Source organism: Oryctolagus cuniculus, chromosome 21 (assembly GCF_051225735.1).
Source record: "Oryctolagus cuniculus isolate XC-2025 breed Fujian yellow rabbit chromosome 21, ASM5122573v1, whole genome shotgun sequence".
NCBI classification, from domain to species: Eukaryota; Metazoa; Chordata; class Mammalia; order Lagomorpha; family Leporidae; genus Oryctolagus; species Oryctolagus cuniculus.
Window position 1 is genome coordinate 21,072,301 of NC_142887.1, and position 23,491 is coordinate 21,095,791.

At 49.6% G+C, this 23,491-nt stretch overlaps 1 protein-coding gene and 1 long non-coding RNA gene across 3 annotated transcripts; one reads left to right on the forward strand and one right to left on the reverse strand.

Annotated features, from left to right (window-relative positions):
• Positions 1-71: 71 nt before the first annotated feature.
• Positions 72-13,439, reverse strand: LOC100353732 (2'-5'-oligoadenylate synthase-like protein 2). 2 transcript variants are annotated; one of them, XM_002722116.6, is made up of 6 exons: positions 12,979-13,439; positions 8,530-8,818; positions 6,427-6,602; positions 4,339-4,580; positions 3,482-3,623; positions 72-1,491 (listed from the first exon to the last, which is right to left on the reverse strand). In XM_002722116.6, the coding sequence occupies exons 1-6, from the start codon at positions 13,174-13,176 to the stop codon at positions 922-924; spliced, it is 1,617 nt and encodes a 538-aa protein (XP_002722162.3). In that variant the 5' UTR covers positions 13,177-13,439; the 3' UTR covers positions 72-921. The 2 variants fall into 2 exon arrangements, with proteins under 2 accessions (XP_002722162.3, XP_089179431.1); XM_089323305.1 differs by lacking the exons at positions 8,530-8,818; positions 12,979-13,439 and adding an exon at positions 7,562-8,071.
• Positions 13,440-13,473: 34 nt separating this feature from the next.
• Positions 13,474-21,927, forward strand: LOC127488120 (uncharacterized). The gene is made up of 2 exons (XR_007915567.3): positions 13,474-13,629; positions 21,733-21,927. It is a non-coding gene; the product is annotated as an uncharacterized LOC127488120 (long non-coding RNA).
• Positions 21,928-23,491: the final 1,564 nt, after the last annotated feature.

Below are 23,491 nucleotides of genomic sequence, written 5' to 3' on the forward strand. Positions count from 1 at the left end.
CGGAGAGTGGTGAGAGGAAATGGGGGTGGGGGTGAACAGGGTCTAGATGGTCAAAGACTTTGAAGGCCAAGCAAAGGGACTTGAACTTTATTTTGCAGGCAACGAGGAGCCATTGGAAGGGTTTTAAAGACTTTTTTTTTTTTTAAATTTGAGAATAGTTTAAAGGCACAGAGCAAGCAATTGTGAAGGAGTACACAGAGTTCCAGCTTCCCCTACTGCTAATGTCTCATGTCACCTTGATATACTTGTTACAATTTTAGTATATGTGCTACATATTGTCACACTTAATGAGTACAATTAATGAACACAGTGTTGTAATTAATATCCTAACTTTTTTTTTAAAAAAATCTAAACTCATTCTATCTTTCCCACCTCTCCAGGCCTTTTTTTTTAAAAAAAGATTTATTTATTTATTTGAAAGTCAGAGTTACACAGAGAGAGAAGGAGGCAGAGAGAGAGAGAGAGAGAGAGAGAGAGAGGTCTTCCATCTGCTGGTTCACTCCCCAATTGCCAGCAATGGCTAGATCTGCGCCGATCTGAAGCCAGGAGCCAGGAGCTTTTTCTGGGTCTCCCATGCAGGTGTAGGGGCCCAAGCACTTGGGCCATCTGTTACTGCTTTCCCAGGCTACAGCAGAGAGCTGGATCGGAAGTGGAGCACCTGGGTCTCGAACCAGCGCCCATAAGGGACGCCTGATCGTGTTTCCATCTTCCTTTCGCCTGACGAGGAACACCTTGCTTGTTTCCCTGTCTTGGCTGTCGTGTACAGAGCTGCTCTATGCGTGTGCAGCAGGTGTCTCTTTAATAGCAATGAGTTCACGTCTTCTGGATTTTACATACCTAGTAGTGGGATGACCGGATCATAATGGGGGTTCTGTTTCTAAGAGGAAACCTCCATGCGGTTGGCCAGACTGGCTGCACTAATTAACGTCTCGTTGAAGGATAATAGTACTTAGTGAAAGGATCCAAGTAGAAAGCGGTGGGACTCCACTGCGGGGCCGGGGGCAGTCTTGGGGAGTCTGTGTTTCTCCGAATGAGCAGGACAGTGTCACAGTCCTCAATGTCCAGGCTCTCCAGGCTGCGATGGTTTCCCAGCTTCCAGCCCTGGAACTTCAGCATCTGGTCCTCCACCAATGGCCCTCCTGCATCCTCGATCTTCTCTTTCAAGTGACGGATGGTGTCTTCGGGGTGGATGGCGTAGGGCGTGCTGTGGCCACTGGAGTCCTTGACAAACACCTGGATCTCAGGAGGGAAGGTCTCCAGCACGCGCACGTTCACCTTGGAGAAGATCCCGTAGTCTGCCAGAGTCCGCTGGGAGCTGAGCAGCTGCCGCTCCCCTCCCGCCTCCTGAAAGGAGAGGCGCTGCTGCCCCAAAATCAAGTTCTTCTTCTTGATCTCTGCCTTCATCTTCCAGATGGGGCTGTACGGGTCCACCGAGAGGGTCCAGGTCTCCAGTCCTGTCTGCTTCACAGTCACCTGCACGCCCCTTGCTCTCTGGAAGCAAGAGGGAAACAGATTCAGGGATCTGGGCGCTCAAGGCTATTTTCTGGTTTCCAAAGCCTCTCTCCTCTGTCTACTGAGACACTTTTAATAGTAAATGGAGGGGCCGGTGCCGTGGCACAGTGGGTTAGGAAGCCCTCTGCAAATATGAGCTCCGGTTGCCCCATGTCCAATCCTGCTCCCTGCTAATGCGCCTAGGAAGCTGGCAGGAGATGGCCCGAGTGCTTGGGCCCCTGCCACCCACGTGGGGAACTCAGATGGTATTTCTGGCTCCCGGTTTCAGCCTGGGAGTGAACCAGTGGGTGGAAGATCTCTGTTTCGTTCTCTCTCTGTAACTCTGCCTTTCACATAAATGCAAATGGAGGGTGGGTGTTTGGTGCAGGGGTTAAGATGCCACTTGGGGGGTTTGCGTGCCATATTATAGTGCCTGGGTTTTTTTTTAAGATTTATTTATTATTTATTTTGAAAGTCATAGTTATACACAGAGAGAAGGAGAGGTAGAGAGAGAGTGAGGTCTTCTATCTGCTGCTTTACTTCCCAATTGGCTGCAATGGCTGGAACCAATGCCAGGAGCCAAGAGCTTCCTTCAGTCTCTCACTTGCAGGTGCAGGGGCTTGGGGGCCTGGGCCATCTTCCACTGCTTTCCCAGGCCATAGCAGAGAGCTGGATCAGAAGTGGAGCATCTGGGACTCGAACCGGCACCCGTATGGGATGCTGGCCCTGCAGGCAGTGGCTTTACTCGCTACACCACAGCACTGGCCCCGGTGCCTGGGTTTTAACACCAGCTCTGGCTTCCTGCTGATGTGCACCCTGGAAGGTAGCAGGTGAGGGCTCAATTAGTCAGCTTCCTGCCCCCCAAGCCGAAGACTCTGATGGAGTTCTTGGCTCCTGGCTTTGGTTTGGCCCAGCCTGGCTGTTATGTGGGTACTTGGGGAGTGAACTGGAAGATCTCCCCAGGGGATATCTTTCTCTTTCACTCCTCTCTCTCTCTCTCTCTCTCTGCCTTTCAAATGAATACAATAAATCAATAAAAATAATCAAGGCAAAAGCAGGTGCTCTTAACAATTTTGGGCGACAATAGGCTAGAGCCAGGACTGTCCCAGGCAAAGGAGACTATCTGATGCTCCTCACCTTGCAGGGCCACAGAGTCCAACTCTGTCGTCCAACTCACCCCGACCAGAGCAGCAACCGGCAACGTTCCCCAAAGAACACCTGTCCTTCGTGGAGCTGCTCAGTCCTCGCCTGTCACCCGGACTCCCTGAAGTCGCTGTGAGGCTAAATGATGTAGTGAAGTGTGACAGCCTCTGGGATGTGTTAAGGATGTTCATTTAAGGGCAAATGGAAGCTTGCCACAAATCTACCAGGAGGGGACAGGTCCTACAGATGAATGAATGCGCTTCCATTCACGGGCGTATGACAGAGCTGTTCGAAAGAGCGACTCCATCCGGGATGCTTCAATGTTCCAGGATGTCTGAAGCAGGCCCGGCGGAGGTCGCTTGTCCTGGCCCAACTGATATCACCCCACTTCATGCTCAAAAGTATCTGCATTTGGACTTGATGCTATAAGCAGGCTCTAAAATGCTCATGGTAAATAAATAAATCTTTAAAAAATAAATACTTTAGATACATCGATTACATCTCTTGTTTTAATAGCAAGAGGTTGAGTAGCAGCTTACAGAAAGAAAAAGATTACCCCTAGCATGTGTGTGTGTATGTGTGTGTGTGTGTGTGTACATTCTTTTAGTATGTCCCTCAAATAGCTATAGAACAGGGCACCCATTGCCTGCCCACTTTCCAGATGAAGAAACTGAGGTCCAGACTTTCACAGCAGAAGGGGGAGAATTGTACACCTGGTTGGCTGAGAGTCTATGTGGGAGATGCTGCCTATCCTGGGGACCCTTGGGTTCTGGTGGCAGGCGTTGGGGGGATTTGTGCAGTTAAAGCGAGGTTAGCATGGAGTCCTCCTGGGGCTGGGGGACTGTACCTGCACATGCCAGCGCTGGCTGGGGTCCACAGTCGTGCAGCAAACCTGTCGCAGGCAGTGAGCAGCTTCTTTGGCTACTACGTCCCAATTTCTTTTCCTTCCCAGATTGTTGGTGGGGTCAGCTGGATCCAGGATAACGGGCCTGGGAGAAAGAAGGGGAGTGGATCTCAGTCCCACGCACGATGCTGGGACTCAGGTCCGCATAGTGAACACCTGGATCACACCATACCTGAAGTTTCTTTATCTATGGACTTTGCAGTTGCAAAAGCCAACAGTTTCTGTTTACTTAAAAAAACTGAAATTTTTTTAGTTGAATTCTTATTGTTTTCTAGAAAGCGTTTAAGTTGATAGAAAAGAATTGTGCATATTTATGGGGTGCCATGCAATGTTTCAATACACGGATATGTCACATAATCTTTGCATTAGGATAGGGGTGGGCGTTTGGCACAGAAGTCTAAGTTGCTTCTTGGGACACCTGCGTCCTAAATCAGAGTGCCTGCTTTGAGTTTTGACAGCTCTGCTTCCAATCCAGCTCCCTACTAATGTGCATCCCGGGAGGCAGCAGCTGATGGCTCAAGTACACGCGTCCTTGCCACCCACACGGGAGTCCCGGATGGAATCCCAGGCTCCTTGCGTCAGCCTGGCCCAGCCCTGGCTGCTGCAGGCATTAGGGGAGCAAACCAGCAGAGAGAAGACCCCTCTCTCTCTGCCATTCAAATAATAAAAGAAAATAAGTAAAAAAAAAATAGGGTAAACGTGTCTACCTCCTCCAACATTTTCTCAGTTGTTTGTGGTACCTCTTTTATTCTTTAAGCCACTCGAGTTGGGTTTTCTATTCCTTGAGCCGACACACTCACCTGCTCCCCTTCAACTGTTGCTTGATCTGGTTTTTGACAGCCTCATTCTGGAAATCGTAGTACTTGGTCCAGTAGATGCAGATGTCTTCGTAATCCTGGAGGAGCCCCATCACGGCCACAAGCCCTTCGTCCAGGCTGAAGCTCTCGCTCTCGTCTGTACCCATCTCCCAGGCGTAGATGGTCAGCAGTTCCAGGGCGTATTTGGAGGGTAATGCTACTCTTCGGTATTTAGGTTTCAGGCACTGGAGGAGACAGAGATAGACAGATGGGGGGGCGGCGAGGAGAGACAAGAGAGTGAGACAAACATACAGAATGAACGAATATGAAGATATGGGATGATTGGTGCTCTGCACATGTCCGGGCCACACTTTTGTGTTATAGGACACACAGCCATGGGTGACTTGGGGTGCTGGTGGGCTTATGTCTTAGAGCCATCAAGATTGCAATAAAAGAGAAATCTGGGGTCTCTTCTGGGCCTTGTCGGCCTCGTCAATCTGTGTTATTCAGTGGGGTGTGTGTGTGTGTGACACATACTGAATGTGGAAAGAAAGGAAGAAAACTAAGACACACGGAAAACATCAATCAAAACCATGCAACAGCCGGCGCCGCGGCTCACTAGGCTAATCCTCCACCTGCGGCGCCGGCACACCGGGTTCTAGTCCCAGTCGGGGCGCCGGATTCTGTCCCGGTTGTCCCTCTTCCAGGCCAGCTCTCTGCTGTGGCCAGGGAGTGCAGTGGAGGATGGCCCAAGTACTTGGGCCCTGCACCCCATGGGAGACCAGGATAAGTACCTGGCTCCTGCCATCGGATCAGTGCAGTGCGCCGGCCGTGGCGGCCATTGGAGGGTAAACCAACGGCAAAGGAAGATCTTTCTCTCTGTCTCTCTCACTGTCCACTCTGCCTGTCAAAAAAAAAACCAAAAAAACAAAAAAAAAAACCAAAAAAAAAACAACATGCAACAAACCACGAAACAAGCTGAAAGATGAAGGGGACAGGGCCCTACCCTGCAATCCTTCCGTTCAGCCAAAATGGAGTCAGAAACAGGTAGCGGTTTCAGTTAGGACTCCAGCGGCATAAGGATTGTGATAAATTTGCTTTATACCCACTTTGGCTTTCCAGCCTGGTTTTCTCTTGTGCAAAGAGCAGACTGTGAGTGACACACACGCGTTTGTTACAGAGCTGCTGGGGAAAAGCACGCAAAATGCCGTGTGCGGGCCTGCAGCACCGTGAGCTATACGGACACGGCCACTTTGTTGTGGTTGCTGCTTGTGGATTTCATTACTATCGGAAGTGCCTGAGGCCCGGAGCCTGCTGAAAATCACATCTGTGCTCATCAGGACCCTTTTTTTTGGACAGGCAGAGTGGACAGTGGGAGAGAGAGACAGAGAGAAAGGTCTTCCTTTGCCTTTGGTTCACCCTCCAATGGCCGCTGCGGCTGGCGCGCTGTGGCCAGCACACTGCGCTGATCCGATGGCAGGAGCCAGGTGCTTCTCCTGGTCTCCCATGGGGTGCAGGGCCCAAGCACTTGGGCCATCCTCCACTGCACTCCCTGGCCACAGCAGAGAGCTGGCCTGGAAGAGGGGCAACCGGGACAGAATTCGGTGCCCTGACCAGGACTAGAACCCGGTGTGCCGGCGCCGCAAGGCGGAGGATTAGCCTACTGAGCTGCGGCCCCGGCCCATTTCTTTCTTTTTTAAAAACACGGAGCAGTCAGGTGAGAGGTGCAGCAGGCGAGTCACCGCTTGGAACACTCGCATCCCGTTTCAGGGTGCCTGGTCCCAGTCCTGGCGAAACCCACTTTGGATGCAGCTTTCCACTCAGGCTCGCTCTGGAAGGCAGCAGGTGACAGCTCAAGTCCTTGTGTCCCTGCTACCCACGTGGAAGACCCAGATGGAGTTCTGAGCTCCAGGCTGGTGCTTAGCCCAGCCCTGGCTGGTGCAGGCATTTGGGGCATGAATCAGTAGATGGAAGATCACTTTGCCATCTCTCTGTCTCTGTGTTTCTCTCTCTGCCTTTCAAAGCCAATTAAAACGAATACATCGTGAACCACACCAACGTTCCCCTCCCGGCCCAGCACCCCTGCCTCACCTTCAGGTACCAGAATTTCACCAACTGCAGGAGCTTCTTCAGTTTCATAGGTCGGCTTTTCACAAAGTGCCTCTGTAACACGGTGAAGCTGGGGGAGAATTCCCCGGGGTAGCTGATGCTGCGGATTAAATCCGCGTAGATTTCCGGGGCTGGTTTGGAGTCTGGGTTCAGGGGTCCTGGGGGGAAGAAAGGCGCTTGGTCAGAAAGGGGCCGTCTGCGGTGAGAAAGGAGAGGAGAGGGCTCTGAGCAGAGAGGGTGCCTGTGAGGGTTGTCCTCGCAGTCCTCGCTACCGTGTCGTTGTCCTCACTTTGCCGCTGAGAAAGTGGGGGCTGAGGGGGTTCGCGAGCGTATCCATGAGCCACACGAAGTCTAAATAACTCACACTGACCAAAACTGACCGTGGGCCGGCAGCTGGGCTAAGCTCATCCTCAGGGTAGCTGCAGGAGGCAGGGGGACTTCAGTGGAACCACAAAGAATTGCCATTTTTTTGTGGGTTAAAAAGCAATGTTATCAGTCTCCTATGGTTCCACTTAACCTTGATATCATTATTTCAGTGGACAAGTCGGTATGCTTGGTCATGGGGCTATCAAGGTCATGGAACTGTTAAGTCTCGCAGCCAAAATGTGAAGATGTTAAAAACTCTGTTTTGGAGCCGGTGCTGCGGCTCACTAGGCTAATCCTCCGCCTGCGGGGCTGGCACACCAGGTTCTAGTCCTGGTCAGGGCACCGGATTCTGTCCCGGTTGCTCCTCTTTCAGTCCAGCTCTCTGCTGTGGCCAAGAAGTGCAGTGGAGGATGGCCCAGGTTCTTGGGCCCTGTACCCGCATGGGAGACCAGGAGAAGCTCCTGGTTCCTGGCTTTGGGTTGGCCCAGCTCCAGCCATTGTGGCCCTTTGGGGAGTGAACCAGCAGGTGGAGGATTCCCTCTCCCTCTCCCCCTCCCCCTCCCCTCCCCCTCCCCCTCTCCATAACTCTGCCTTTCAAATACATAAATGAATAAATCTTAAAAAAAAAATCCTGTTTTAAAGATGATCCCAACCCAGTTATGCCTAACCCTAAAGACCTTGATGTTTTTTGAAATTATTACTATTAGACATTTATTTAAAGTAATACATCTACAGACCAAACAATTCTTACATTGTATTTCAGGTTGAACCGACTTCACAAGCCACTTTGAGGGCAGCAGCACCCACATACTTCACCTATCTGATTGCTTCTTTGCTCATTCTTCTCTCATTTCTTCGCTGAATCACCTCCTTCAGATAAGGCAAAAGGTTGAATTTCTCCTCCTCATACTTTGTCCACTGCTCTTCAGGCAAGATCTGATGCCTTGCGGTCAGGCTCAGGCGGCTCAAAGCAGAACATCCCGTTATTATGACGGCACTCAGGAAGCTGTCTTATGTGAACTGCAGCTTCTTTCACCGACCCCAGCTTATTGAAGCCGGCAGCATTGTGGTTCCATTTCCCTCCCTCCCTCTCTCCTTCCCTCCCTCCCTTCCTTCTTTCTTCCTTCCTTCATTTATTTGAAAGGCAGAGTCAGAGAGAGAGAGAGAGAGAGAGAGAGAGAGAGAGAGAGGTTTTCTACCTTCCCACCTGCTGGTTTACTCCCCAAATGACCGCAACAGCCAGGGCTGGGCCAGACCGAAGCCAGTAGCCCGGAACTGCATCCAGGTCTCCCATGTGGGTGGCAGGGACCCAAGCCCTTGGACCATCCCCCGCTGCTTTTCCCAGGCCATTAGCAGGGAGCTGGATGGGAAGTGGAGCAGCCACTGCCGTACCATTTTTGAATACCAACCAGTGCTGGCCTGATGCTGCTGACCCGAGCACTCCTTGAAGACCTGCTTGACCCAGAGGCACAGGGAGGAATCTCTTGGGTTGGGCAGGAACCAACCCAAAGAGGACTTTGGCTAAAGCCCCCTTCCTCCGTGCTACATGGGGACATCCCAATCTTAATCACTGAGGTATAGCTCCATGCTGTCTCCCCTCCAAAACAGCCAACTCCACTCGACTCTCATCAGTCGCTACTTGTCCAAGCCCTCCCTGAGGCCTGGTTAACAAAGGGATCCCGACCAGTTTCTCTGGACCCGACCCACTGCCATCTTTACCGAGAGCATCAAAGGCTGGGAGCAGGTCCACCCGGATGACATCACTGCTCTTCTTGGACTGGACCTGGAGGAACAAAGAGCGGGGGGCCCTGGCCCCGTTTTTGTGGTGCGCCACGGTGATGCTGTAGGCCAGGCTTCTGCTGCAGTACTCCAGTCTTTCCTCAATGAAGTTGATGATCTCTTCTCGAAAGAACGCCTGATCCTGGAAGCTGGAGAAGCAGCTGAGGAACAGGACAATGTCCAGGTCGGAGCTGTGGTTCAGCGCTGTCCCTTTCCCCGAGGAGCCACCCTGTGGGGACAGCAAGGTTGAGTCTCACCTCCAGCTGAGGCGTGATGCCTGCAGGGTCAGAGCGGAACCAGGTCCCCAGAGGAGTCCTTGGTTTCCAACGTGCATAGTGGTCTTTGCTGCCCTAACCTGAAAACCCAGAATCCTCCCAAACTGGAATCTTTCTGAGAGCCAACATGACACAGCGAGTGGAAAATTCTACCCCTGACCTCACGGACAGGTCACCGTCTAAATGCAGGTGCACAGAAAATAACCATATTAGATTGCCTTCGGGCTAGGTGTGCAAGATGTACATGAGACGGAGTGAATTTTGTGCTTAGATGTGGGTCCTCTCTCCAAGATATCTCATTATTTATATGCAAATATTCCCAAATCCAGCCATCTCTGAAATCCAAATTGCTTCTGCTTCTAGGCATTTCTGATAAGGGATAATCAGCCTGTTCTATAGCATTTCATTGGTCAGAGAAGTTTAATATCTAGCACACAACCCACAGGCTATAAAGGAAAGGTCAAACTCCATTCTTCCCCCGGTGCTTCCTCTCTCCCCAGAGCCCGCTGCAGCCCCAGCTTCACGCGTATCACTCCATAAATCTCCCACGCCGAGGCTTGCACTGTTCAGCTCGGTAGCCAAGGCCACGTGTGGGCATTGGAGTTTACATGAATTACAAAGGAGTGAAATCAGTTCTCCCCTACTAACTTCATTTCAGGTGCCCGACAGCTGGCCGAGGATGGTGGCTATGGCGTTGGACAGGACGTATGGGGAACATTCACCATCACTCTAGAAAGTTCTGTTGGACAGCTCTGGCCTCAACAAATACATTTTTGTGTATGTACACGAATACTTCAAAAAGTTCTTGGAAAGTGGAATTAAAAGATCCATTTATTTTGGTGCCAAAAAAAGTTGAAATTCATGCATATGAGAGAGCCTCAAAGAGCCCATGAGAATGCACATTTTGAGAAAACTATGCATGGGTTTCAAAAGCTGTACGCTTTTAAAATTTGCAGTCTTTTTATTGATGTATTACCGTTATTTATTTTTCTGAATATGCCTGGCCTTCCTTCCCCATGGGGTCTACGTCTCTGGATTCAGTGAATTGGGGGTCGGAAATACTTGAAAACAAATGCACATTGGAAGTGAACATTTCTCCCGGTCATGACTTCCTAAGCAATGTGATGTAACGACTCTACGTGGCCCTGTGCAATCGGTAGGTGATCTAGGGTCCACAGGAGCGTACGCACAGGTTCTGTGCGAATCCTGTGTCCCTCTCTATGAGGGACTTGAGGATCTCGGGATGAATTCTGTGAGGATTACGAGGGACATGTAGGCACAGAATCGCGGGTCATGTGATTTTTGGAAACTGGCTTTTCGTCTACCTAGCACAATGCCTTTGAAAACCACCCATGCTGTTTCGTGTCTTAATAATTTATTCCACCATAATCCTTCTCGTTACGAGCTGTTCAAGCTTTGACTTCCGTCCCCAGTCTGTCTACACAGAGTCCTCAAGTGTCTGTGTTTTGGTGTCTGTGCACTCTTAGCTGTCATTTGTGACAGAGATAGAGTTTGTAAGTTTCCACTTTCGTTTGAAGGAAATGTATTTGTAAGGACTATTAAATAAGCAGGAGGCCGTTAGCCTGGACCTTGAGTTCCTACGTATTAAACTGGAACCTAATTTAGGATTGTATCTTTGGTGACAAATAGCCAGGTCTTAGCCAGACACAAGCTGCTTAATTTCATCCAATCACAGGCAACCAACTGATCAGACCATGCCCAAATAAGGCAAATGCCACGCCCACACAAGGCAGGCACCCGGTTGTAGCCAATCAGGTGACTTCTCTGGTTTGCTCGCCTTTGGCCTATAGAAGCTCACCGCTCACTGCTCACCGCGGGTGCTGGAGCTCTCTGAACTTCTTCCAGCTGCGATGCCTGATTCAAGAATCCTTTGTTTAGACAAGTTCTGTCATGTTCAATTTGGCCCTAAGCTTTTCTTGTAACACTACATATAAAAGAAAATGTGTCCTAGTTATTTATGCAAACTTTTTATTTTAAAAAATCCATTTGAAAAGGCAGACAGACAGACAGACACATCCTCCATTCACTGGTTCACTCCCCAAATGCCTGCAATGGCTGGGGGTGGACCAGGCAGAAGTCAGAAGCTGGGAACTCAATCCAGGCCTCCCATGCGGGTATCAGGAGCCTCAGGGACCCAGGTTCTTGGGCCCTTGCCTGTTGCCTCCTGGGTGCATTAGCAGGAAGCTGTATTGGAAGCAGAGCTGGCACTGGAACTCAGGCACTGTGATGCGGGATGCAGACATCCCAAGTGGTGATTGGATTTTTTAAAGATTTATTTATTTGAGGGGCTGGCACTGTGGCGTAGTAGGTAGAGCTGCTGTCTGCAGTGCTGGCATCCCATATAGGCACCAGTTCTAATCCTGGCTGCTGTACTTCTGATCCAGCTCTCTTTTATGGCCTGGGAAGGTAGTAGGAGATGTCCCAAGTCCTTGGGCCCCTGAGTCTGCGAGGGATACCGGAAGAAGCTCCTGCCTCCTGCCTTCTGGCTTCCTGGCTCCTGCCTTCTGGCTTTCTGGCTCCAGTTGTGGCCATCTGGGGAGTGAACAAGTGGATGAAAGACTCTCTCTTTCTCTCTGCCTCTGCTCTCTGTAACTCTGCCTTTCAAATAAATTTTATTTATATTATATTAATTTATTTTTACATTATTTATATTCTATTTATAAATAAATTCTATCTATATATTTATTTTTATATTAGTTACATACTTATTTCTAAATGAATTTTATTTATATTACATTTTTATATTATTTACATTATATTTATTTATAAATAAATTTTATTTATTTGAAAGGCAGAGTTACAGAGAGCAGAGGCAGAGAGAAAGAGAGAGAGATCTTCCATCTACTGGGTCACTCCCCAGTCGGTTGCAACAGCTGGAGCTGTGCCAATCTGAAGCCAAGAGCCAGGAGTTTCTTCTGGTCTCCCACATGGGTGCAGAGGCCCAACGACTTGGGCCATCTTCTACTGCTTTCCCAGGCCATAGCAGAGAGCTGGATCAGAAGTGGGGCAGCCGAGACTAGAATCGGTGCCCATATGGGATGCTGCTGCTGCAGGCTGTGGCTTTACCCACTAATCCACAGTGCCAGCCCCCCAAGTGGTGATTCAATGACCATGCCAAGCGCCTCCCCTTGTTTATAAACATTTTAGATGTGGACATGTGACTGTACTGAATACATATTTCTTTTCCTTTCATGTACTGATGAACAAGAGTTAACTGCTGAGCTTCTGACTAACGTGAGTGTCTGTTCCACTAGACAGATAAACATGTTTACTTGAGAATTCCAGAAACTGGGCTTGGGATAGTTGCCAAGCATTCTGGCCCTCCCTCCGTGGTCAGCGCGTCTGGAGGGCTGGACTGGCGACTTCAGCAGGGGAGGAAACCCCTGTGACTCCAACCAGCCCCTCAGCCAGGCACTGGGGGCCGAGCCAGGTGCAGCTGCCCTGTCCTTTGTTCTCTGGATTCCTGCCTCGCCCTCCCTCACCTCCCCTCTCGGCTCCTTTGCACAGTCCCCCTGCTGGCTTGCAATTTGGGAAGAGCAAGCCAGCAGGGGTTGCTCATGTGGGTGGGTGGGAGGGGCCCAAGCACTAGGGCCATCTTCCTCTGCCTTCCTAGGTGTATCAGCAGGGAGCTGGATCAGAGGTGGACTAGTGGGACTTGAACCGGTGCTCCTGTATGGGATGCCGGCATCGCAAGTGATGGCTTAACCCGCTGTGCCACAACGCCAGCCTGGCTAGGCAGTTCCTAACCTGGCCAGTCAGTACCATCTTAAGAGAGCACCATAGAGGTTTTGGTGGGGAGGCACATTTTCTTAAGCAAACACAAAGGAAGGCATATATTTTAAAGGCATCTGCTATTCACATTCCGCCTGACGCCCTGGCACTCTGAGAGCAATCCCAAATCACCACCACCACCACCATCATCCTCCTTATCCTTCTGACTTATAGAATAACTCAGTGCTTAACAGCACTTTCCCACGCTTTAGCAAAACAAGCCCACGTAAAGAGGAGGAGTCTGAGGCTCGGAGAGACACAGTGACCCACCCCCCAGGGCCCCCCAGGCCAGAGGGGCAGAGCTGGGTCCCTGAGTCCTCACCTTCACCACCTTCAGCACCCTGACCTCCCGGTCCTGGACCAGCTCATCCTCGAAGCACTGATCTTGCAGGAACTGCTGGATTCTGTGCCAGGTGTCCTGCACCTGCTCTTTCCAGCCCCCCTGGGGCTGCAGGCTGCGCCTCACGAAGGCTTCCAGCCTGTCCCCGGGGGTCTCGTACAGCTCCCGCGAGAGCTCCATCTCTGCAGAGCAGGCTGCCTCCCGGATCCGATGCTGCCTGCTCCACGCGGCACAGGAAGGGGCGCCTTCCAGCCTTCTCCAGGGGCTGACGGACTGCAGGAGTAGGGGAAGGGGACGCCCTGGGACAGCGAGGGACTTTCCCTTCCTCCGCTTGCACCCTCCCTGGGCTGCCAGCAGCTCACAAGTCAGCTGTCTGGCTAGTGCCTGCTGGAAACTGAAACTGAGCTTTTTGTTTATTTTCTTTGAAGATGGAAACCGAAACTTAACTGAACTTGGCTCCTCCTGTTTCAGGCTGCCGGGGAAATTGCTTCAGGAATTGCCTCCCCACAAGCACGCCTGCAATTTCTGCAGAGCGCCCTCGCCTGACCACCCCATCCGCTTCCCCTGCTGGGTGGAGAAGAGACCCCAACCGTGAGGCCAGAAGGTGCTGACTGTCCAGGGGTGGCGCTGGAGGTGGGTCAGGGGGTCAGGGAGTCAGGGGCTTGGGCTGAGCCTGAGGGGGTCCTGGGGCCAGGATTGACTTGCCCCTTCATTTCCTTCACCTGGTGAGCCACCCCTCTGCTGCCAGTTACCCAGAGGATGGTGGGCATCTTCTAGGGGAGTAGGTGAGCAGTGCTGGGCTTCCTGGGCCACGCTCTGGGGATTTCTGCGGTGGAAGATTCTCGAAGACTAAAAGGCGGCCCACCCCCAAGAGCCACTTCTGCACTGTGGATTCTGTTCCATCAACATGTACCATGTGCCCGCCTCAGGCTGGGTGCTGGGGTCCCAGTGGGGACCCCCGCAGCATCTACATCCCCCAAGCGGGGAGCTCCTAGGTTGCAGTGCGGCCAGCGCCCTCTCTGTTCTCAGGCATTTTGGTGGGGGTCCCCAGCTCTGCAGGGAGCCTGCAGCCTCTCTCCTGCCTGGCGCCAGGTCCCGAGCTTGTCCAGGTGCATGCGAACTGGAAACCATCGCAAAGTCCCACCCAAGAGGCTGCTTCTATGCACAAGGGTGATGATATTTGGGTGAGCGAAGCTTCTTTGCAAAGATTCCTGGGTGATGTCCAGTTCAGCCTCTGGGTCCCTCGGAGCACTTTGTGACGGCACAGCCAGACTGAGAAGGCAGAGGAGTCCCTAGGACACTCCTGCCCCCTGGCTCTCGCCACGGGACACAGAGCCCAGTACACATAGAAGTCAGTGCATCCCGAGTTTGTAGCACTGCACTGACCACATTGGAGCGGCCTTAAGACATGGGCAGTGACCACCTCCCAGCCTCCTATGCTTGGCCTTGATCTTGGCTTTGTTTCCTAGAGCCCTGCCCTTCTCAGAGTCTCAGCTTCCTTACCAAAAAAATGCTCAAATCAGGTGGCCCTCGAGGGTCACCCACCTGGCTTGCTTGCAGCCCAATTCTGTGCAAACAGATCTTGAACTAGCACTGGTCCTTAGGTTAAGTAAGACGAAGAAAGAGAGGAGATTCTACTATTTTGGTTTTTAAAAAATTCTCTCTCCTTTTATTCTCCCTGAGAGACAGAAAGGTCCCGGTCACGAGTTCACTGTTCAGGTGCCTGCAGTGACTTTACTGGGCCTGGCCCAGGCAGAAGCCAGGAGCCAGGAACTCCATCCAGGACCCCCAGTGGGTGGCACTTATTCGAGCCATCACCTGCTGCCTCCCAGGGTGTGCATTAGCAGGAAGCCGGAACTGGGAGCTGCAGCCAGGGATTGAACCTGGGCGTTCTAACAGGAGATTCGGGTGTTTTAGCTGGCATCCTAACTGCTAGGCCAAATGTCTAACCCCCATGTTGATTTTTAAAATTTTTATCTCTTTTATTTGAGGGCGAGAGAAAGAGAGAGCGAGTGCTCCCCATCCACTGGTTAATTCCCCAAGTGTCTGCAATGGCGGGGGCTGGGCCAGGCTAAAGCCAGGAGCTGTACACCTGATCCAGGTCTTCCATCCAACTGTTTGAGCCATCACCACTGCTTCTCAGGGACTCAAACCCAGGCGTTCTGATAGAGGATGTGAATGTCCCAACCAGTGGCTTAACGCCCAAAGTCCACCTCATACAGGATGCTGGTGTCCCAAGAAGCAGCTTAACCCACTTTGCCACAAGACTTGCCCCTGAATCTCTTTATAAATCCTATAGATTCAGTTACAGCAACAGAAGGCCATGTGTCCTAACACTTCTCTAGTTGGTTCGCTCTCTTTGCAATGTAAATGGTTTCTTTTGTCCCTGAAAACAATAAATAATCCATAATATTATGAGTACTTCTCAAACCATTAGGTTGAAGAGTTAAAATTGTATTTGTGCGGGTATAAAAAGTTAAGCTTAAGCTTACAGGTTTAAACCTTCCTGGTGCAGCTGTGAAAATAAGACAGAGTGAAGTAGCACCTTGACAGTAGGGACTCCATTTTGGGGCACTTGAGACTGCATTCTGGGAAAGCAACCCCCCCACCATGAGACTCTGGTCTGAAACTATGATCTCAAATAGTCGGACAATAGCAGTGCACTACATCACCCTTGGCAGAGCACAAAAACCCCCTAGCATGACTGCTCAAGCTTGAAAGTAGAAAGGTTGCACCTGGGTTACCTGGGCTGCTAATGAAGATGTGATTTGTCTATGTCTTAAGATCATAATTGCTAATTGTAAGATTTTAGCAACCACTTAGCAACCGTGTATTCTCTCCCCCCTCCTGATTTTGCGGTTTTTGCCTTTATAAACCCTATGCTGTAGTTCCTCGGGGCTCCTCTGTCCTTGTATGTTCAGAGAGCCCCAACATGTTGGATCAATAAATCTTTAACCCTTTGCTGGTTGCATGAGAGAGTCTCTAGGAGTTGTTCCTCGGGCGGTGGGCTTTTTCGGACCCTAACAAGGTGACCATTAAAAATAAGATAGGGAGCAGGCATTTGGCCCAGTTGGGGGGCTGGCACTGTGGTGGCATTGTGACACGTGACACTGGTACCCCATCTTGAAGTGCCAGTCTGAGTCCTGGCTCCTCGCTTCCGATCCAGCTTCCTACTAAGGCACCTAGGAGGGCAGTGTTGCGTCCCTCGACCAGCAAGGAAGACACGACCCGAACTCTTCTTCCAGCAGTTTATTCAGGAACCTTGAACAAGCTTCTTCTTCCGCCTCCTTCCCTCTCCCATCCCTCTTATAGCCATCAGCACACCAATCAAAAGCAGCCAAGTGGCAAGGATTGATAGGTACAGCAATGCGGAAGCCGGAAGGGAGGGAGCTCAGCCATCTCCTTATTAGGAGTTGTTTGTTTCTCGCCAGTCCTTCCGGGAGAAAGGAGCCGGCGCCATCTTTAGGGCGCCGTGCAATGGCTCCCCACAGTTCCCCCTTTTTGTTTTAGAACCAGGCATCTAAGGATTACAGGAGAAGGTAGGGGTCTGTCCCCCACTGCCAGGCATCCACCTGGAACAGCATCCTTTTCGCGGGGGTGGGATCTGGGATGCCAACCCACATGCAGACAGACTTGCCTTCCAGAGAACGTAATGGCTCGTTCTCTCTGCAGTGCTTTGCCTCGCACCCTGCACCCATGCCTAGCATTCAAGGAAGGCCAGCCATGCTTGTGGTGATTGTCCAGCCTCAAGGGCATAAAAGGCTTGAGCTATCATGGCCAATTCCCGCCGATGAGCTGTCCTCATCCTGCACAAACACCACAGGCAAAATAACACAACAAGTAACAACAACCCGTCAAAGCTCCAAGTCCCACCCACTCCTTCAGGTTGGAGACGGCTGTGCGGATCCAGGATGACAATCCAGATGTGAAGGAGACATCCACACATGTGGAGTTCATGGTGACCACGGCAAGGCACAGTTGCTTCAAGGTGTAGTCAAATTCTGCGGACCAATTCTGCAAGAGCATCTGAGACAACTGTTTAGAGTAATTTGCTGCCTGAGTCATGTTATCGTACTGAACAGAGGTCACACACAACCCTGAAAATTTCCACTCACATCCTAGCTGAGCAAGCTGCCAGAGAGTATCCACCTGCTCCTGTACCAAATCCACACGCTGATTAACAATCATCAAGCCTCCCTTTATATGTACATTTAAGGATGTCTGAGTATCCAAAGCAGCAGCCACGGAGGCCGTCAAATTATTCAGGGTATTAGCAGTTTGAACTGTCCCTGTGAGCGCTATAGCAGCTGTTGTAGCGCCCACAGCTGCAACGGAAATGGCAGTTATAATGGCTGCAGTAACGATCCCAATCAGCAATGTTATCATAATGAAGATCGAGGGGCTGCTTTGTGACATTGTCTGCCGCACCAGTCACTCAGGTAACCATCGAGAATATAGAAACATGTCCACGTCCCCATATTAAAACAGGGTCAGGTCCATACCATTGAGCAGTTAGAGGGTCTTTCCACTTCACATAGACTTGTTGTCTTTTGGTTTCAGGATGCCAGTGACGATCAGCTGCAGTTTTTCCTTGATTATCCAGTATTAGAAAATTTAAAATGAAAAGAGCATGTGATAGCCATTTTTGTGGGGAATATGCCATGGTCCCGTATTCCCCCTTTTTTATTTTTTGTAAATAATTTTTTAATGTGGCATGTGCTCGTTCCACAATACCTTGTCCCTGGGGATTATAAGGAATCCCGGTGATGAGAGATGTGGAAGTTAGTACAGAAGTGCTTAAAAGAGTTGGAAGTATACGCTGGGCCATTATCAGTTTTTATCTGTATAGGGGTTCCTAGAACAGCAAAGGCCTGAAGGCAATGAGATGTTTGGCAGCCTCGCCGGATTGCGGGGTGGCAAAAACAAAACCTGAACATGTATCTAAAGAGACATGTATGTATTTTAGTTTACCAAATTCAGAAAAATGGGTAACATCCATCTGCCAAAGCTTAAGGTTTGGACATTGAGGTGATGCAAATCATGACCATGGGATGCTTCTTAGACTTTGTCAGTCCCTCTTTAAAGGATCTGGCTTCTGAGCCAGAGACTGGAGCAGCTAGAAAGAAACACGTTTATAGCTGAAGTTTAGCATCATTTCACATCTTGGCACCACTTTTAATCTAAACAACCCGATTGGTTATTATCTCTGCAAGATGAGAGATATATCTTTTGACATCTCCAGGGGCCCTCTGGAGATACCAAAAGTCCAGAGAATTTAGAACTTTGATTTTCAGAAAGTCTGTTAAAGGTGCCAAGAGAACTTAGAGTATCTGGTCAAAATAGAATTCCTTAACATTTAGTCAGGGTGATTTTAACACTTTTAGACCAGATCTGATCATAATAATATTTAACATAACTTTTTAAGACAATACTTTTTATCAATCATAACTTAACAGACAGTAGTGTTAAAAAGAGACGTTACAGTTTTTGCAACAACAGATTTTAAGATTTACAATTGAGACCATTTCCAGATAATTACTAACATTAGTACACATTTTTAAAAATCCCATTGTTATAACAGAAGATCAGACTTCAACTTTAGGTTAGTGTAATTTTGGCATTAACATTTAACTTATAGAAAACTCTGTAAACAATGTTTTAAAATCGTAAACTTTTTACAACTTTTCATGACTTGCTCACACCTTCTGAAACTTTATACCTGTAGTTACTTTTACAGTCTTGAATTATCATGTATGGACAACCTATGAGAATACATGCTGGCAAACTTAAAAGTCTCTCTTATCAAATTTAAGATGTTAAAGGTACACATAATACATTTTCCATATTTTACTTAGCACCGACGCCTGGATAACTTAAAACACTGAGCTATTAATGAATACCACACCATTATCTGAATTAAAAGTCAAAATTACATTTCCATGCTTTTAAGTAACATAAGGATAACACCACTTGGGCAGCAACAGTCACTAGTGCATATTTACAACTTTGAAAAGATCTTCATCCTTAAGAGAAACAAGTTTAAAGCATATCAAAGACATGTAAATGTAAAACTGAGCAAGTGAACCAAAGGGCGTTTGCATTAACCCAATTTTCTGAACCAATCTGTATTGGCTTACTTGAGTTAACAACATAAAGGCTTGTATACACAGAATTTACTCTCATTTTTATAAGACTACTCTAGCTGAAAAGCAAAAACATGAATACAACATAGATTTGACATCATTTACTACATTTTAATACACTTTGTATAATTTGAATTGACTCAAACAGCTGTTACTTTAACAAATTTAGAGTCCCATCCTTTGAGAGTTCCAGGGATCCGACTGGAAGCCCCAAAGTTGAAAGACTCGGTTTAGAATTTAAACTATCAGAGAGTCAAACCATTTTAGTCAAAAATTAGTACGTTTAACCAAGGCTGTGGACTAGATCTAATCAGAGTTAGGTACTCACTCAAACATTAAAGATATAACGTAAACAGCTTCATGGTGCAGTTTTTCCAATCAAGACTCATACTGGCAATAGAAAATTGTGAAACCTTCAAGACACATGAAAACTCTCATTAGATAAGTTAGCTACAGCAGCACAGAAAAGAATTATCAGCATATGAGCCCATTGCTTAAGTTTTTATTAACTGTAAAGAGAAAAACCCATCAAGTTGGAAAGGGTTATCGAATTAAGACTTTTCTCTAGGTCAAGATACCTGTGGAATTTTTCCTTTCTCTTTCTCCTGGCCTGTTGCATCTCCCTTTTTGTTTTAAAAGATATTCTTTCAGTGTGCGGTGTGCTCGCTCAATTATGCCCTGGCCCTGAGGATTGTACGGCAATCCATGGACAAGTTGAACCTCCATTTTTTGGCAAAAGGTGGTAAAGGTTTGAGATGTATAGGCCAGGCCATTATCAGTTTTTAGCACCTGGGGTCTCCCCCAGGCGGCCCATGCATCCAGACAATGAGCAATCACCTGACATTAGGGATACAATTGGGCTAGAAGGTTTAATTGGTCCTGCGGTTTCCAATATCTTCAATGCGTTCACCACATATAAGGAATCTGACAACAACTGGTAATGGCTCAGCAGCTGTAATTCTTGGAAATCCTCATTTGCCGATTCAATTCCCGTACTTGCTTTATACCAGACTCTGTTATCGCCACACTCTTCAGACTCACTGCTGCTTTCTGAGCTACTTTCTGCACTAGTACTACTTACTAAGGAGGGGCTGCGCAACTCGGAAAGATCGGGGTACAGTTTTTTCCTAGTTCTTTTCTGACTCTCCTTCAAAGTTTTCCCTTTTTCACTGGCAGCTCTCTCGGAGCGCTCTTCCTGAAGCTCCTCCAAGGCAGCTTGACCGCTCAGAATAGTTTCACTACACTGCTCATCCTCAAGGCATGCTCGCACTAACTTCCATATTGGTCTCACTCCCCCTTCAAGATTACCCTGTTCAAATGCAAAATCCAAATCCCTGCCTAGTTTGTCCCATGAAGGGATAGTAAGGCTTCCCGAAACCACATACCAGGGTGCAATGGTATCGCAGTTACGTAAAAACCTATGCAATGTACTAGGCTTAAGTTTCAAACTGTTTTCTCAAAGCAGCGCATTCAGCGCCAGAAAAATTGGATGGGACTGTGAATTACCCACCGTCAAATATTGTACTCTTTCCCTGGCCACGGGTCAGAGCTCCTTCTGCTTTTGTCGCAGAACTTCCTCTGCTTTAATCGCAGAGCTATCCTCCCGCTATTGTCGCAGGACTTCCCGCTCTTATCGCGGATCCCCACCTTATTTTCCTGGGGGACTTACCAGCGCTGCCCTGACTGCAGGAAGTTCTGAGTTCGCGTTTGAGATGGTTCCCCGTACGGGCCACCAGTTGTCGCGTCCCTCGACCAGCAAGGAAGACACGACCCGAACTCTTCTTCCAGCAGTTTATTCAGGAACCTTGAACAAGCTTCTTCTTCCGCCTCCTTCCCTCTCCCATCCCTCTTATAGCCATCAGCACACCAATCAAAAGCAGCCAAGTGGCAAGGATTGATAGGTACAGCAATGCGGAAGCCGGAAGGGAGCTCAGCCATCTCCTTATTAGGAGTTGTTTGTTTCTCGCCAGTCCTTCCGGGAGAAAGGAGCCGGCGCCATCTTTAGGGCGCCGTGCAATGGCTCCCCACAGGGCAGCAGTTGATGGCCCAAGTACCTGGGCTCCTGACACCCATGTGGGGGACTTGGATAGAGTTCCTGGCTCCTGGCTTCAGCCTGGCCCAGCTCTGGCTATTGGTGGCCATTTGGAGAGTGAACTGGTAGATGGAAGATTCTCTCTCTCTCTCTCTCTCTGCCTTTCAAATAAATAAATCTTTGAAAAGGAAAGAAAGGTGCTGTTTGAAATGCCTGCATCACACATCAGAGTGAGTCCCAAACCTGGCTCTGGCCCTGCCTCAGCTTCCTGCCAATGGAGACCTAGGAAGCATCGCCGACAACTCCAAGTAAAGTGAACTCTGGCCACCAATGTGGAAGTCCTGGATTGAGTTTCTGGCTCCTGGCCTAAGCCCCAGGCCCAGGACCCCTGTGGGAGTGAACCAAATGGGGGCTTGCTCTCTCTCAAATAAAATAAGTATTAAATAACTATTAGTTTCACAGGTTGCAGGCTGGGTGGCTGGACGTGTTTCGATGCTGATTAGGTAACCCGTTCTCCGTTGCTGGGCCTCTAGGCGGCGTCCTTTTTCTTTGCTGTTACAGACAGGGCTAAGATGAGCGTCTCTGCACATCAAACAGCAGACTCATGAGAGTGATCGTCTGATTTGATGCCTTAGACGAGTGGAGGAAGACGGCTCAAGGAACCAAGGAGGCTTTTCCAAGGAGGTTTCTTCTGGCAGTGGGAAGTAAATAGATTTTTAGAGGATGGAGGAAAATTAAAAGAGCAAAAGTCCAAAACTGTGGTGAAATTTTTAAAAACTTTATTTGAATCGTAAAGACACACACACGCGCACGCACGCACGCACAGATCTCCCACAGCTGAGGCTGGGCCAGGCTGAATCTAGGAGCCCAGAACTCAATCCAGGTCTCCCACGTGGGTGGCAGGGAGCCGAGTACTTGAGCCGTCGTCACCTGCTGCCTCCCAGGATTTGTTTTAGCAGAAAGCTGGAAGGAGGGGTTGAGCAGGGTCTCAGATCCAGGCACTCGGACCCACGCCAAGTGTGGGTGTCCCATGGAGTAGCGTAAGCACACGCTCAAGGGTTCGAGTCCAAACTGCCTTGCGGTCATTGATCTGAGGCCCCGCCCAGGGAGACGGGTGGGTGGAGATGCAAGCAGAAGCTTGAAATCCCAGGGACCACCCTTGCGGAAATGCCGCCAAGCCCCTTTCAGTCCTGCTGGGGTCGACTGCCCAGCTCCCGCCTGTGCAGACTGGACTGCCGGAGCCCGCCCCTCCCCCTCCTCGGGGCGTGGCCTCTCGCTGGTTTCTGCAAATCCAACAGGGCACAGAAAGTAGGAACAGCGTGCGTTTCCTTGTCAGATAGGGGGCGGGGAGGGGCGGGGTCTGAGCCCCTTCTATCTTCCTGATTGGTCTGGAGCCTAAGGCGTTCGGATAAGATTAATGAGGAGAGTATGACGCATGCTGTAAAGGCTTCAGTGACGGAGTTTTGTGACTGGTGGTGTTGTTATTTGCAGTTCTGATTAAACGCGGAGAGGAGGGGGCGCAGTCATTGTGGCACAGTGAGTTGAGGCCACTCAGCTTCTGATCCAGCTTCCTGCTGATGGGCACCCTTGGGAGACAGTGGATAACGGGTCCAAGTACTTGAACCTCTGCCACCCACATGGGAGAACCTGGATGGTGTTCAGGGCTCCTGGCTTTGACCTGGCCCAGACCTGGCTGCTGTGGGTATTTGGGGAGTGAACCAGCAGATGGAAGATGTCTCTCTCTCTCTCTCTCTTTCTCTCCCTCTCCCTCTCTCAGTCTATCACTCTGCCCTTCAAATAAATAAATCTTTTAAAAAAATGCTGTAGGGTTGGTGTTGTGGTGCAGCAAGTAAAGCCACCACTTATGACCCCAGCATCCGATATCGGAGCGCTGGTTCTAGTCCCGGCTGCTCCACTTCCGATGCAGCTCCCTGTTAATGCACCTGGGAAGGCAGCAGAAGATGGCCCAGGTGCTTGGGCTCCTGCCACCCACATGGGAGACCCGGATGGAGTTCCCAGCTCCTGGTTTCAGCCTGGCTATTTCAGGAGTGAACCAGCAGATGGCAGATCTCTGTCTCTTAGATGAAAATATTTTAAAATTGTATTTGAATGGCAAAGATACACACACACACACAGATCTGTTGTTCTGCCTTTCAAATACAATTTTAAAAGGAGAGCTGCCGCGAGGAGATAAGCACAGGTATTCCACGAGTCCTATCAAGGATGCTTGCACCAACGAGGGTAATCAGAGCAAGCTTCCTACAGGAAGGAAGCCCCAGCAGATCCTGAGTGGAGAGAAGAAAGGCCCCAGGGTCTGTCT

Excerpts from the sequence above, each read along its gene's own strand:
- LOC100353732 (XM_002722116.6), bottom strand. The coding sequence starts at position 13,176 with ATGGAGCTCTCGCGGGAGCTGTACGAGACCCCCGGGGACAGGCTGGAA. Across the intron at positions 4,581-6,426 it reads TGAAATTCTGGTACCTGAAG|TGCCTGAAACCTAAATACCG; the intron begins GTGAGGCAGGGG and ends TGTCTCCTCCAG. Across the intron at positions 3,624-4,338 it reads CAACAGTTGAAGGGGAGCAG|GCCCGTTATCCTGGATCCAG; the intron begins GTGAGTGTGTCG and ends TCTTTCTCCCAG.